At 43.8% G+C, this 15778-nt stretch overlaps 1 protein-coding gene across 1 annotated transcript; it reads right to left on the bottom strand.

The window, feature by feature from the left end:
• Positions 1-634: 634 nt before the first annotated feature.
• On the bottom strand, positions 635-14010 carry LOC148192214 (uncharacterized). The gene is made up of 4 exons (XM_088100050.1): positions 13638-14010; positions 6387-7411; positions 4662-5540; positions 635-4021 (listed from the first exon to the last, which is right to left on the bottom strand). Exons 1-4 carry the CDS (start codon positions 14008-14010, stop codon positions 635-637), a joined length of 5664 nt encoding a protein of 1887 aa, XP_087956176.1.
• Positions 14011-15778: the final 1768 nt, after the last annotated feature.

The following is a 15778-nucleotide window of genomic DNA, read 5'->3' as shown; positions in this document are numbered from 1 at the left end:
TTCCTTCTTCTCTTTTTTTTTTTTTTTTTTTTTTTTTTTTTTGAATTATTATTTTTTTTTGAATTATTTTTTATCTCCCAATCAACAGATCGTTGGGGATGTGTACCGTGATGAACACTGCCCCAGTATTGTATTCATGACAATCCTTTGTTTTAATGGGAAATGAAAAGGTTGAGGGTTCAAGTAGTATGAATGCAGATGCTCTAGCCGGAAAAGAATGATGGTTACCCCCGAAAGCTTGCATCAGGAGAAGACCCAACTTTGGTATTTTCAAAATTTATTTTGCTTTTGCTTTTCGAAAACACTACGCCCTTGACAACCTCATTGACAACGAATTCAACATGTGTCCTTTCTTTTGCTTTTTTTTATTATTTTTTTTTTTACTTTTTTACGACACCCACCAGGACCGAGCTGCGCCAACTGAATACCCGTGATGCTTTTATTGACATTCGTTCAATTATTTTCGTTTTCATTCCTCTTTATTTACCTAAACAGCTCAGCGCGACATGCAATAATTTCAGAAAGTATGAACAAAAATTTAATATGCGGTATTTATTGAATGAAATAACACAGATTACAACAATTTGAAAGGCAATGTTAATATTCGCCAACGGCAACCCTTATCACGGAATCATCATACATAGAACTTTTTGACCGCATCAGAATTAACCGGTAACGGTAATTCCTCCCCATCCATCCTTGTGAGAATTAGTGCCCCACCAGAGAATGCTCTCTTCACCACAAATGGCCCTTCATAGTTTGGGGTCCACTTGCCTCGATGATCTTTTTGGATGGGCAAAATCCTCTTCAACACCAGTTCGCCTTCATGAAACTCTCTTGGGTGCACCCTTTTGTCAAACGCCTTTTTCATTCTCCTTTGATACAGCTGTCCATGACACACTGCTGTTAACCTTTTCTCTTCGATAAGGTTGAGTTGGTCGAATCGGGTTTGAACCCACTCAGCTTCCTCTAACTTAGTTTCCATTAACACACGTAAGGAGGGAATTTCGACCTCAAATGGAAGTACCGCTTCCATCCCATACACTAGCGAGAACGGCGTGGCCCCAGTTGATGTTCGTACTGATGTGCGGTATCCGTGCAGAGCGAAAGGAAGCATTTCGTGCCAGTCCTTGTAGGTGACCACCATCTTCTGCACAATCTTCTTGATGTTCTTGTTAGCAGCCTCTACTGCCCCATTCATCTTTGGACGATAAGGAGAGGAATTATGGTGGTGAATTTTGAACTCCTCACATAACTCCGCCATCATCTGATTGTTCAGGTTGGTAGCGTTATCAGTGATGATCTTGTTAGGTAGCCCATACCTACAGATCAACTCCTTCCTTATGAATCTAACCACAACCTTTCTAGTCACGTTGGCATACGAAGCAGCCTCAACCCACTTGGTGAAATAGTCGATTGCGACTAGTATGAAGCGATGTCCATTTGACGCTTTTGGTTCTATAGCTCCGATGACATCTATTCCCCACATCGAAAATGGCCATGGTGCAGACAACACGTTCAGAGCAGTGGGCGGCACATTGATATTATCTGCATATATCTGACATTTCTCACACTTCCTCACGTGTATGCAACAATCGTTTTCCATGGTCAACCAGAAGTAACCAGCTCTTAAGATCTTCCTAGCCATCGAATGTCCATTCATGTGTGTACCAAATGTACCTTCGTGCACTTCTTTCAATATCAACTCGGCTTCCTTTGCATCCACGCATCTGAGGAGGACCATGTCATGGTTTCTCTTGTATAAAACATCCCCACTTAAGATGAAACTGCCGGCCAACCTTCTTAGTGCTCTTTTATCGTTTTCAGACGCATCCTCAGGGTATTCTCGGGTTTTAAGATAACGCTTGATATCAAAGTACCAAGGCTTACCGTCTAACTCCTCCTCGATGAAGTGGCAATATGCGGGCTCTGCATGGCTTTTCATTTTGATTTTTGGTAATTCTGCATCTTGATCAACCTCAAACATTGACGACAAGGTGGCCAGTGAGTCTGCTAATTGATTATCTTCTCGAGGTATATGGTTAAATGTGATGGAATCGAAATACTCCATTAATCCCCTGATGTAAGCTTGGTAGGGAATTAATTTTGTATCCCTAGTTTCCCATTCTCCTTTCAGTTGATGGATGACCAAAGCCGAATCTCCATACACATCCAGAATTTTTGCCTTAGACTCAATTGCTGCTCGAATACCCATGGCACAGGCTTCATATTCAGCGATGTTATTTGTGCAGCTAAAACACAACCTTGCCGTCATTGGTATATACTGACGCTCTGGGGAGATAAGCACTGCCCCTATTCCATGTCCCATCACATTCGAGGCTCCGTCGAATAACACCGTCCATGCTTTTTCGTTTCGGTCTTCTTTGTTCTCTTCGAATAGAGCCATGATATCCTCATCAGGAAATTCAGGTTGCATTGGTTGATAATCACAAAGGGGTTGATGAGCCAGGTATTCTGCTAGTGCGCTACCCTTGACAGATTTTTGAGTGACATATACGATGTCGTACTCTGACAATAGCATCTGCCATCGAGCTATCCTTCCAGTAAGAGCAGGCTTTTCAAAAATATACTTGATAGGATCCATCTTGGATATCAACCATGTAGAATGACTCAACATGTATTGCCTTAAACGATGAGCGGCCCACGCCAATGCGCAGCAAGTCCGCTCTAACGATGAATATCGTTGTTCGCAGTCTGTGAACTTCTTGCTCAAGTAATATATAGCGTGCTCTCTTTTGCCATCCTCATCATGTTGACCCAACACACAACCCATTGACTTGTCCAATACAGTCAAATACAAAATGAGTGGCCTTCCTGGTTCTGGTGGACGTAATACAGGAGGGTTTTGTAAGTATTGTTTGACTCTCTCAAAAGCGGCCTGACAATCCTCATTCCACACCACAGCCTGATTCTTTCGTAACAACTTGAACAGTGGTTCACAAGTAGCAGTTAAGTGGGAGATGAATCTAGCAATGTAATTCAATCTACCCAAAAACCCTCGAACTTCTTTTTCCGTTTTAGGCGCAGGCATTTCCATTATCGCTCGCACTTTATCTGGATCCACCTCTATCCCCCTCTGGCTGACAATAAAGCCCAACAATTTCCCGGATTTCACTCCAAATGTACATTTGGCGGGATTCAGCCTAAGCTTATACTTCCTCAATCTCTCGAATAACTTTCTCAAGTTGAGGACGTGTTCTTCTTCTGATTCGGACTTCGCGATCATGTCGTCCACATAAACTTCAATCTCCTTGTGCATCATATCATGGAAAAGTGCCACCATCGCCCTTTGATATGTTGCCCCAGCATTCTTGAGTCCAAAAGACATCACTTTATAACAAAATGTGCCCCACAATGTAATAAAAGTAGTCTTTTCCATATCTTCTGGCGCCATCTTGATCTGGTTATACCCCGAAAAACCATCCATGAACGAAAACAGTGAATACTTGGCTGTATTATCAACCAGGGTGTCGATGTGTGGTAATGGGAAATTGTCCTTTGGGCTTGCGCGATTCAAATCTCGATAATCGACACACATCCGAACTTTACCATCCTTCTTAGGCACCGGTACAATGTTTGCTACCCATTCTGGGTATCTCGCCACAGCTAGAAACCCTGCATCGAATTGCTTCTGTACCTCCTCCTTGATCTTCAAGGACATTTCCGGTTTCATCCTTCTTAGCTTTTGCTTTACCGGTGGGCATTCCGGCTTGAGTGGGAGCTTGTGTTGTACAATATCTGTATCGAGGCCTGGCATGTCATTGTAAGACCAAGCAAACACATCCCTGAACTCCCTCAATAAGTCACGCAATTTTTCTTTCACTTCTGCTTTCATGGCTGTACCGATCTTCACCTCCTTTACCTCATCCCCATTCCCTAAATTGAGTACTTCAACATCTTCCTGGTGAGGTTTCATCTCCTTACACTCTTGTTCCACTAGTCTCAACAGTTCAGGAGGGGGTTCCGGGTCATCATCACAATCATCTTCCGTATTATTGACGGGGCGCCCAAAATCAGGAATATCAACATAATTACTTTCAAAACATTCATTGTCATATCTGCATTATTTGAGTTTATGAAAAGGAAATAAATAAACGAAAAACGACGAGGAATGCAAAATGATGATAAAACACAAACAAACACACTTGGATTATCGCGCTGAGCATAATAAACTAAAAGCGTCAACCCGTAAGTCATGAATCCTAAAGCCCCGGGTAAAGCTATAGGATTAATTAAAGTTATTACATCTTATTCAAATTAAGCATCACGGGCAAATCCAGCATCTCCCAGTTGTCGAGTCGTGCATCCGGGGAGCAGGCCCACACGAAACTGGAACCTTCCGATCCATCTTCATCTCCCACAGCTGCTATGTGGCCAGTGTTAACCCAACCAGCACTGCGAAAGCTCTCCTTGAGGTCACAGATACGAATTCTTCCCACTTTGGGCTCCCGTCTTTCCATCCGAGCCAGACTGCGCTCTCTCCTTTCTTCTATCAGCCTTCTCCTATCCTCCTTGGTGGGCTTGTATCCCAGGCCATACCTATTCTTGTTCTCGACGACCTCCAGAGGGAATGCTCGCCCCTGTCCATACCTACCCAAACCTTTCCCATGCCTGTAACCTTCTTTTAACATGACTTTGGCCATCATGATAGAAGCACGCGACAGATGTGGACTGATCGCGAATGGCTCCACGTAGGTGTTTCCCACGATCTCCAGAGATTGGAAAGTTGCCTCGAGAGCTTCCTCGGCTACTTCAATATAACGGGAGGATGATGGTCCGCTCACAAGGAGGTCCTCCTCTCCTGATACTATCACCAGCTTATCTCCCATAACATATTTCAGCTTTTGGTGTAGTGTGGAAGGCACAACTCCTGCAGAATGGATCCACGGGCGACCCAACAAACAGCTATAAGCCGGGAGGATATCCATAACTTGAAAGGTCACTTGAAAGACACAAGGACCGACTTGAACGGGCAATTCAATTTCTCCCATCACTACCCTTTTACTGCCGTCAAATGCCCTCACAATCATAGAGCTCGGCTTCATATGCATTCCATCACAGGGGAGCTTCTCCAATGTCGATTTTGGCATGACGTTCAGAGAGGAGCCATTGTCCACCAAGACACGCGCTATAACGTGATCCAGGCATTTCACAGAGACATGAAGGGCTTTGTTATGACCTCTCCCCTCAACAGGTATCTCTTCATCAGTGAAGGTGAGGTAATTATTAGCAACGATGTTGCCAACAATGCCCTCGAACTTGTTCAGAGAAATACCTTGTTCTACATGAGCCTCACTGAGTATCTTCATCAACAACTTTCGGTGCGAGGCAGAGTGCATGAGTAATTCTAGCAAGGAGATCCGGGCAGGCATGCGATTCAACTGTTCCACCACTTTGTACTCACTCTGTTGTATGAACTTTAGGAATTCACCAACTTCTTCTTCAGATATTTCCCTCTTCTCCTCTGTGTCGGGGGTCTCCTCGGCCTCCACGTTCTTCCCCTTCAAGAACTCCTTTGCCTTTGCAGCCATTGATGCTTCCCTATCATTGGTTCTTTCTCTCGCCAATTCTGGTGGTGTAAAGATTCGACCACTTCTGGTCATTCCACCAATGCCTGATATGTTTTCCACAGTCGGATTTGCATATTCTCCCTCGTCTAATGCAGTTGCCCCATATCTCCATGGGACGGCTTTCTCGTTCTTATAAGGGAAAGGAGTTGGCACTCGGATGACCACAGACGGATTTCCTTCAGTTACCAGTGCAGGGGTGGTCCTAGTAAAATGGATCACCAAAGGTTCGGGTAGAGTCACATCAGATTCTCCACCAATTTGTGCAAATACTTCCTCCTCTCTGACCTTGCGGCACACTTGCATCAGATTTCTATCAAGTAAGTCTTGTAGAAAAATCTCAAATTCCATACATTCCTCAATAGAGTGCCCGGCCTCCGGATGGAGTGCGCACGCTATACCTAGATCATAATCGCCCTTCACTAGGCCCTTCTTCAACAAAGCTTCAAAGATAAACCTCCTAGAACTTCGGATTTCGCCCACATCCCTTATCAGATCATGGTTTCCAACCTCGACGGCGTTCGTCGAGGAACTCCCGTGCCCGGACAATGGATTAGTATTGACGTTGGGCTGGTCCTCTTGAAACTTTAACCAACCCGAATCTATCAGAGCCTGAACTTTGTATTTGAGAGCCATACATCCTTCGGTCGAGTGGCCAACGCCTCCTGCATGATAACTACACCTGGCATTCGCGTCATAACCCCTAGGATACGGCGGCTGTACAGGCTTCATCGGGCAAATGGCGACCAGACCCTTTTTGACTAGGTTAGGTAACAATTCAGTGTAGGTCATAGGGATTGGGGTGAACCTAACAAATTGATTTCCCCTTGGGTTGTTGTTGTGACCCACATTCAGATTTGGGCCCATGGTTGCGACCGGTCTTGCAGCTTCGGTTGGGATACGCTGCGGTGGATAATACGCTTGTTGTTGTTGAGGCCTAGCTTGGTGAACAAACGTGGTGTTAGCAGCATATGGAGGTGGGTTTAAGTATGGTCGATAATTAGGATTGGGAGCTCGTCCTCTCCACGCAGGCATTACCGACGCAGCATGTACCTCCCCCTCTTTTTTCTTCCCCTGATTGAAACTGGGCTTTTTGTAGTTTGTAGCTGCAGGTGGGCCATATGCTATCTTCCCGTTTTTCAATCCAATTTCTATCCTCTCACCAATGATGATGGTGTCAGCAAAATTGACAGATACATTCCCAACCATATGCTCATAAAATGGCGGCTGGAGTGTGTTTACGAACATCGACACCATCTCCTTATCAAACAACGGCGGCTCAACTTGCGCAGCCAACTCTCTCCATCGCTGGGCGTACTCTTTGAAAGTTTCATTGTCCTTTTTTGTCATATTCTGCAGCTGCAGACGGTCCGGAGCAACATGAGTATTGTATACATATTGTTTTACGAAGGCGTCAGCTAGATCCGCCCAACAACGAATTCGGTATGGCTCCAGGTGGGTGTACCAGTTCAATGCCACCCCAGCCAAACTTTCCTGGAAAACGTGGATGAGTAGCTGCTCATCATGAGCATACGCAGCCATCTTTCTGCAGTACATGGTCACATGGCTTTTAGGGCAAGTGTTACCCCTATATTTTTCAAACTCCGGCGCCTTGAACTTAGGTGGGATTTTCAAGCCCGGAACCAAACTTAATCTGGCCGCATCTCCAAACCCGTAGCTCTCGACCCCCTCAACAGCTCTCAACCTCGCCTCCAGACTTTCCAACCTACCTGTAGCTCCAACGAGGCTACCGAATCCCCCAACCACCGTGGCGTGTGGTGCAACTTCGGCTGAAAAATCCTCCCAAGCAACCACAGGCGGTACTGGGGTCACCCGAATTCCATCAGTGGTGTTGGTCTCATTCATTCCCGTGCCCACCATAGGAGCCGACACTAAGACAGGTCCCTGAGTGCCGATCGGTGGTATATTGACAGTCGCGGGAAACGAGAATGAAGCGTGCTCAGCTTCTGAGTACTCTCCTACAGGAGGAGCGTAACCCGGAGGTAAACCATACAGTGGGAAAGGAACTGATTGGCTCGCAGCGTTGAACATTTGAGGATAAGGGTGAGCATTCCCCCCAACATGCGTAGATGAAGACTCTCCAGCAGTCTTCATGGATTCAAGCGTCGCCAAGATCTGGCCGATCTGGTCCTTCAACTGGCCAACATCCGTTTTGAGAGACTCCTGTGACTCCTCCCAGCTTGCCATGGCTTTTGAGTTTGCCCGGGTCCGGTAGGGATGTCGTGGAAATTTGGTCGTCGTTTTTTCTCACGCGTACTGCTTTATTATTTTAATTAATTAGATGGAAATGAAACATGCTGAACAAAAGAAAAGATGATGCATGCTAGTAATAGGGGGAAATCACAATATTGTAATGACATTACTGATGGAAATTAACACAAGCAGATGCTAAACAACATCCCACACCTTTCATTTAAAGGGAAACAAGTTCATTACATTTCTTACAGGACACAAATCATAAAGATCTCAAAATACATCAATTCCTATCCCGAGTGATGAGGGATTTCATCTCGTCTATCAACTGTTTACAATGATTAATAAAAAGCTCTATCTCTACTGGTGGGCTATAAAAGTGGGTACTCGCTTCAGCTTCCGACACCATTCTGGGGATGTCTTCAATTGCCCCATTTGCCAAAGCAGCCAACTGAGAGAAGCTTTCCTTCCAATGCTTTACGGCCGTTTCTTGCTCTGCAATGTGCTCTTTCATTCGCTTTATCAAGGCCTGATGCCTTTCTTCAAATTCCATCGACCTCCATCGCTCCTCCTGCTCCTCGATGTAATCCTCCATCTGCTTTAACATGGCTCGATATTCCCCTTCAGCCTCTGCCAGCTTCCAGCGCTCCTGATTCAACTCCGCTTCAAATGATGTAGCCATTTCCTTCATTTGATGCCCCGATTCTTGTACTTGGACTTGCGCTTCCCTTAGTCTTTTTAGGGCTTCCCTTTTATCCCTCTTGGCTTCTTCATAGAGTTGTTTCCACTGTCTGCCCTCTTCTAGAGCCACATTCTTCTCATTCACCCTCAAGGATAACTCCTTACTCGCGGCCGCAAGATCCTGTTTTACTCGGAATGTATAATCTCTCTCTGCCTTCTGGCTTTTGACAATGTTTTCATAAGCCCGTGACTTTTCTTCGTTATCATTCCTCATATCCAAAAAATCATTGCGAGCTTTCTGTAATTCATTTTCCAACCTAGCATTCCTCACCCTCAATTTCTCCACCTCAACCTTCAACTGTTTCACCTCTTCACTTTCTGGGGCTTGGAATGTCCCTTCACTCGCCGATTGATCATTGATGGGCTTGAAAGGCAACTTGACTTCTCTTACCCTCTCCAGAATCCAGGTATGATAACTAACTTTGCTATCAATCACTCCACTCCTCAGGTCCTTCTCTGCTCGCACCACATTTTCCCAGGCACTTCTGACTCTCCTCAACATTTCAGTACAATGTCCGTCCTCATAGTAGATGAAGAAGGCTGTGAGATAATCTGGTGAAGGCGCTCCCTTCATAGGATATCCGAACTGTCTTTGGACCAAAACAGGGTTGTAGTTAATACAATACCTAGCGCCTATGAGAGGTATGTTAGGGAAGTTGCCACAGTGATGGATAGATGGTTTAGTCTCAAGCCAAGGAAGGCGCCATTTTACGTTTCCCTCTCTCAAACCGGCAAAGAAAAGAGCCCACCCATTACCTCCTTGATGCGACAGATTCTCAGGTGAACTTCTAACATCGACTACCCCCTTAAATACTCGTGCCGTCATCCACGCATATAACGCCGGCAAACAACAAAGAATCCTCTTCCCTTTTCTCTCTTGGCAAAAACTCATAGTCCCATACACATCTGCGAGGACTGCTGTTACGGGGTTTTCTGATCTCGTCTTTTTTGCCACGAAGACATCAATAGCAGTGTAATCTACAAAGTCTTCCAGCTTGGGAAACAGGACAATGCCAAACACAGTGAGGGCTAGTACATCCATAAAGGTCTCCCATTCTTCCCTATCCCCCAGGTCGTGCAAATATTGTTCAAGGTAACCTTGTGTCAGCCCCCGAATTTGATGTCTCGTTATCAACCGGTTCTCCAATTCATTGGGCTGTAATTTCATTATAACAGCAAGGGTAGAAACAGAGGCATGATGCTCCAAGTGCTGATATGGCTTGGTACCGTCTAATGGCAAGCCCAGAATATGCTCAAATTCTTCTACAGTTGGTGCCAGCTGGAAGTCCTGGAAGGTAAAACATCTCAGGGGGGAATCATAATACTGAGCTAGAGCTGTAATAGCGGGCAACTGTACTTTCACCTCCATTAAACTCAACAAATTCCCATATTTCCTCCCGAAGGCTTCTCTCTGTATGGTCTTGAGTCTTCGGCCTAAATTTATCAACCCGGTCAAATTTCCAACATGTGTCCTTAGGCTAGACTTCTTTCTTAAAATGGCGGAGTTGGTATGCAGTGTAGCATCAGATCTGGTGTCAACATCCATCTCGTGTGAAGTCAAGTGTATACCTGTGATTTCCCCTAAAACCAACATGTTACTAAATGATGCATGAATATGATGCATGATAATAAAACAACACGATGAATCAAATGCGTGCATGGCATGAAAATGCAATAACATAATTTTCGAAAGAGAACGAACAGCGTGAGGAAAACTACGTAAAAACCATAAAACGCGACGGGACGACGATCCAAAAAGAAATCGGGTTTTGAAAAGAGATTTGGAGTCGCCACCATAGTTTATTATGGAAAACTACGGAAAAACCATAAAACGATAAAGCACGGTCCACGAAAACCAAAGATTGGGTTCGGGAGTCGGTTACGCGTGGGGAAGGTGTTAGCACCCCACAACGCCTGCCCTAAGGCAGTACCTTTAACTAAATGCACGAATATGATGTGATTTTCAACATGTTTAACTATCCCCTAAAATAAAATTCTAAAATAAACAAAACATATTTTTTAGTTTTTTTGGGCCCGACAAGGATTGACATTGCTCCTACGTATTCTCATTCAAAATGAGAAATCAGGGTTACGTAGTTCTTTTAGAAATTGGAAAGCTTGTTTGAGAAACTGTTTAGAAATTGTTTGGAAAATGATTATGGATAAATTTGGATTTTTGGGAAAGTGAACCTGACAAGGTCTAGCCTTGCTCCTACGTATCTCCACTTTTGATGGAGAATCAAGGATCACGTAGTTCTGGGTAGCAAGACTATTTGTTGTTTAAAATTTGTTGATGTTTTCGGGTTTTTTTTTGAAGATTTTATACCTTTTTTTGTATTTTGTTTAAGAAAGAGAAAAGGTTGTTAGCACAAGGACGATGCGTGCGATCACACATGTGCATAAACCTTTAAAACATATTTTTTTTGTTAATTTTACTTAAGGAAAAGAAAAGGTTTTTAGCACAAGGACGATGCGTGCGATCACACATGTGCCTAAACCTTCAAAACATATTTTTGTAATTTTATTTAAGGAAAAGAAAAGGTTTTTAGCACAAGGACGATGCGTGCGATCACACATGTGCCTAAACCTTCAAAACATTTTTTTGTAATTTCAATTAAGAAAGAGAAAAGGTTTTCAGCACAAGGACGATGCGTGCGATCACACATGTGCCTAAACCCTTAAAACGTATTTTTTGTAATTTTAATTAAGAAAGAGAAAAGGTTTTCAGCACAAGGACGATGCGTGCGATCACACATGTGCCTAAACCTTCAAAACATATCTTTGTAAATTCCTTTATTTAAATTGTAAATATTGCATTATTAAATATATATTTTAGGATAAGTAAATATGTAGAATAAGTAGATAGAACAAAATAAAATAATAAATAAAACTAAAAGAAATAAATAAAACAAATGAAGTAAGATAGACAAAATAGAATAAAATAAAATAACAATTAAAAATAACGAGCGTTGGGGGAATCTGGACGGACGTTGGGAATGAAGTGAAATAACGAGCGTTCGTTGCGGGGATTTAACGAACGTTCGTTGAGAATGAGGAAGAGGCTGACGAGCGCTCGTTTTGGAAGAGCGCTCGTTGGGAAGATGAGGAGAAAGGTCGAGCGTTCTCTCGGTGGATTAACGAACGTTCGTTGTGAATGAAGAGGACGAACGGGCGTTGGGGGGAATCTGGATGACAAGCGTTCGTTGGGGAATTGAAGAACGGACGCTGGGAAATGAATGACGAGCGCTCGCTGGGATGAGCGTTGGTTGGGAAGCTGCGACTGGATGACGAACGCTGGTTACGGACGAGCGTTCGTTGGGAATATGGGCGGATGACGAACGCTCGTTATGGACAAGCGTTCGTTGGGAAGATGGGCGGATGACGAACGCTCGTTATGGACGAGCGTTCGTTGGGGCAATGGGTGGATGACGAACGCTCGTTATGGACGAGCGTTCGTTGGGGCAATGGGTGGATGACGAACGCTCGTTATGGACGAGCGTTCGTTGGGGCATTGGGTGGATGACGAACGCTCGTTACGGACGAGCGTTCGTTGGGAATATGGGCGGATGACGAACGCTCGTTACGGACGAGCGTTCGTTGGGAAGATGGGCGGATGACGAACGCTCGTTATGGACGAGCGTTCGTTGGGGCAATGGGTGGATGACGAACGCTCGTTACGGACGAGCGTTCGTTGGGAAGATGGGCGGATGACGAACGCTCGTTACGGACGAGCGTTCGTTGGGAAGATGGGCGGATGACGAACGCTCGTTATGGATGAGCGTTCGTTGGGGCAATGGGTGGATGACGAACGCTCGTTATGGACGAGCGTTCGTTGGGAAGATGGTCGTTCGTTAGGCAATTAGATGCCGAACGTTGGAAAAAGGCCAAAACGTGCGTTCGTTCTGGGCTTGGCCCACCCGGGTGGCTTCTAACCTAGAATCTCCTAGGGGTTCTCTCACTCTACACTCAAATGCTGCCTCCCTCCATCGAGACCCAGGTCTCTTTCTCTCTGACCAGGAAAACCTAGGGTTGGGAGGCACGCCGCCGCCACCTCCGAACCAAACCCGCCACCGCGACGAAGATGGGCACCGCGTCACTGCCCCCTCTGGACCAGCCACCACGTCACGCCGCGCCTCGATCCGACCACCCAGGGAGGGGTTCCTCTCCGGCGTCTCCGCGCCGCGCCTGCCTAACTGGCCGCCGCTCACCACCGCGACCCAGTCACCACGCCACCACCTCCCGTTCCAACCCTTCCTCTCTTTCCTCTTGTTGTTTTCTTGACCGTATAATGGGCTATGTTTGTGGATGTCGTTTTCTGGTTGTTGCGGGTGTGTGTGTATGGTGATGGGAAAACATGATTGAGACTAGGCACCGAGTGGGTTTTGGGTTTGGTTTCAGAGGGTGTGATTTTGTTGAGTGAATAGAGAGGAGCGTGAGAGTGAATGGAAGATAGGAAAATGGTGGGTTCTCTGGCTTTGAGTGTGCTGAAGGAATTGAGAGTTTTGCGTGTGAGGGGGGTATTGATTGAAGATTGGTGTTGGCCGTGTATAAGGTTTAGTGTCCAGTCAATGATGGAAGCAGGATGATGACGGGAAATATGATGGAAGTAGTGAGTGAGCTGTGAAGAAGAACAAGCGGTTGGGATGGTTACGGGTGAGAGGAGCAGAGGGGTTGGAGAGTGATTTGAGAAGTGTAGGATAGATGATGGATGTGAGGTATATGAAAGAAGAAGATGATGATGATGGAGATGGTGTTGGAGAGTATAAGGTGCTGGAGATGAATGATGGATGGCGTTGAAGATGATGGGCATGGTCGTGTATCTGGTATAAGGATGAAGATGGTGATCGTGAGGTAATAAGGATGAAGATCCTGGGTGTTGGCCGTGAGGTGTTGATGATTGGAAATGAAAGTGAAGAAGAAAGGTACTGGCCGTGAGGCTTAAGGATGAAGAGATGGATGTTGATGTGTATAAGGGTATTTACAAATATCCACAACACCATGAATGTATTCAACTAAACATATGCAAACTTAGCAACAACGTAACAGAGACATGTTCAAAACTCAGTAAAACATGGAGTGCAAGGTATTACTTACCTTTTGAAGCTTCGTTTGCTATTGCCAACCTTGTGTCTCCGATGAATCTCTCCTTTCCTTTTTGACTGGCTTCTTCTTCCCTTTCCTTGTTGAATGGTGTCTCTTGTTTCTCTTTGCAGGTGCCAATGTCTCCTTCTCGGCAATGGATGATTATCCAGTGAAGTTGAAGGTCCCCTGGAGCTCTCCACCAATGATCGAAGATGATGGATGCCCCCAAACAACCCCCGCTGTGTGTATATTTGCTCCTTGCTTTTCTGTCCCAACCAGAATTCCCCTTCTCTCTACTCTCTGTGCTATTTGCAATTCTCTCCGTGTTTGTCTTTTGTGCCATTCTCTGTACCAAAATCGTACACCCAAATCGCGCCTCTGCCATCACCCCGCGTCCTGCAGAAACGGTTTTCTGCCCCGCGCGTACTGCTCTTTTCTTGTCCCCCAACCCGAAAACATTCTCTCTTTTCTCAGCTTCTCTTTTTTTTTATATTTTTTTTATTTATCATATTATATTAAGCAAAATAAGTTTAAAAAATAAGATAAAATAACAATAGAAAATAAAATAATAAAAATGTAAGAAAAATATATATACATGTATATGGAGAAAAATAAGATAATATATGTAAATAAAACTAGGATAACACAAAAATAATAATAATAAAAATAAGAAAAGAAATAAATAAATAAATAACAATAAATAAATAAAAGATAAAAACGAAAATATGAAATAGAAATAAAATAAGTAAATAGTATAATAGACTACAGTAAAGTCCAAAAGGTTAATCCGGACGAAATTTGGTATTGACACGATTAATCGGTTCATTTTGAGTTTTCCCTCTTTTCTAGGGTTCGTTCATGATTTTATGGTTTTCTATTCGAGTTTAACCTTCTGTTTTTGTTCTTCTTCGAGTTTTTGTCCATTTCCGCTGCGTCTTCACTCGTCGGAGAAGCTTCGAGGAGTCCGAATCGAGCTCGCACAGCTTCGGTCGTCAGCTTATCGGGCGTTTGTCCATCACATACACTCCTCGCCGGAGATGTGATATGTGAATGTCAAAGTGAAACGGGATATCCCAAAAGTTGCCCTAGTTTGGTGCTTGGGAAAATGAGGATGGGGTATGGATCTTTGAAAATTCAGGTGAAAAATTCAAGTAAGATCCGCAAAACCGCCCAGTCTTGAGATTATGGGTTGATGAAAAACTCTTGTGAGACTCACAAAGCTGCCCCAGCTTTTTTTCTTTATTTATCGTGGTATAGGTTGATGGAAAACTCGTATGAGACTCACAAAGTTGCCCCAGTTTTTGGCACAGGGTTATGTTTGGAAGAGGTAGTGGGCATGAAAAGGATTGGTTAAAAGGATGACCCCAATTGGTTTGATTTTCTTTTGCATGTTGCTGGCTAGTTGGCAAAGAGATCCCTTCTTCATGAGACATTACTTTTTCTTTTTTTTTTCTTTTTTCATTAATTTTCAAAAATTTTTGTTTTTTTGTTTTTTTTTTGTTTTGTTTTTTTTTGGACACATTGCAAGTCATTTAGTCTTATCGCAAAATTAAGCTTTATGAAAATTTGAGCAAATATCATTCAATCTGTGTGGACTTTATTAGGCTTGTAATGTGGCTAGGGCTAGAAGGTATCGAAAGAAAGGGTTAAAGGCCCAAATGAATGCTTGTCGGTTATTTTTTTTTGAAACAAGGGTTATCATCTGGCATTGTGTCAACTATTTGATCTTTTGAGCACTCTTCTTTTTTTCTTGAACTTCATTTTTTCATTCTTTTCATTTATCACCACTTTGTGATTTTTTGTTTTTTTATTTTTGTTTTTCATTTTTGTTTGTTTACCCTTTTGAAGGATTCTCTCGTTTGATCATTCAGTGCTCTTCGTCTGCTTCTCGAGTTGACTCATACTGATGATAACCCTTGCTTGGGAATAATTCTGAAAAAGAATTTATTTGTGGCTCAAATGGGGTAACAATGGTTATAGTTTTTGCTTTTTGGATAAAGAAAGAAGGCCACACATCATTTTGAACTCTGATTGCTTTATTTTTCAAAAGATTAATTCTACAATTAGATGACCTCAACATGAGTCATTTTTCTTTTTCCTTCTTTCTAGACCGCCTTTTCGGGTTTTCAATCTAGTGGACTTATTCTCCTTTT

This window comes from Vigna umbellata, chromosome 10, assembly GCF_029865625.1.
Source record: "Vigna umbellata cultivar VRB3 chromosome 10, Vumbellata_1.0, whole genome shotgun sequence".
In the NCBI taxonomy this organism is placed as follows: Eukaryota; Viridiplantae; Streptophyta; class Magnoliopsida; order Fabales; family Fabaceae; genus Vigna; species Vigna umbellata.
The sequence above is the reverse complement of the archived record's forward strand: the minus strand, read 5'-3'. Positions and strand labels throughout refer to the sequence as shown.

What these genes read in the sequence shown, in the direction of transcription:
- LOC148192214 (XM_088100050.1), bottom strand. Translation starts at nt 14,010, where the DNA reads ATGGCAGAGGCGCGATTTGGGTGTACGATTTTGGTACAGAGAATGGCA. An exon ending in AGCAAACGAAGCTTCAAAAG is followed by an intron (nt 7,412 to 13,637) that starts GTAAGTAATACC and finishes GGGTGACCCCAG; the next exon opens with TACCGCCTGTGGTTGCTTGG. An exon ending in CGCGTGCTTCTATCATGATG is followed by an intron (nt 4,022 to 4,661) that starts GCCAAAGTCATG and finishes TTTGGGCGCCCC; the next exon opens with GTCAATAATACGGAAGATGA.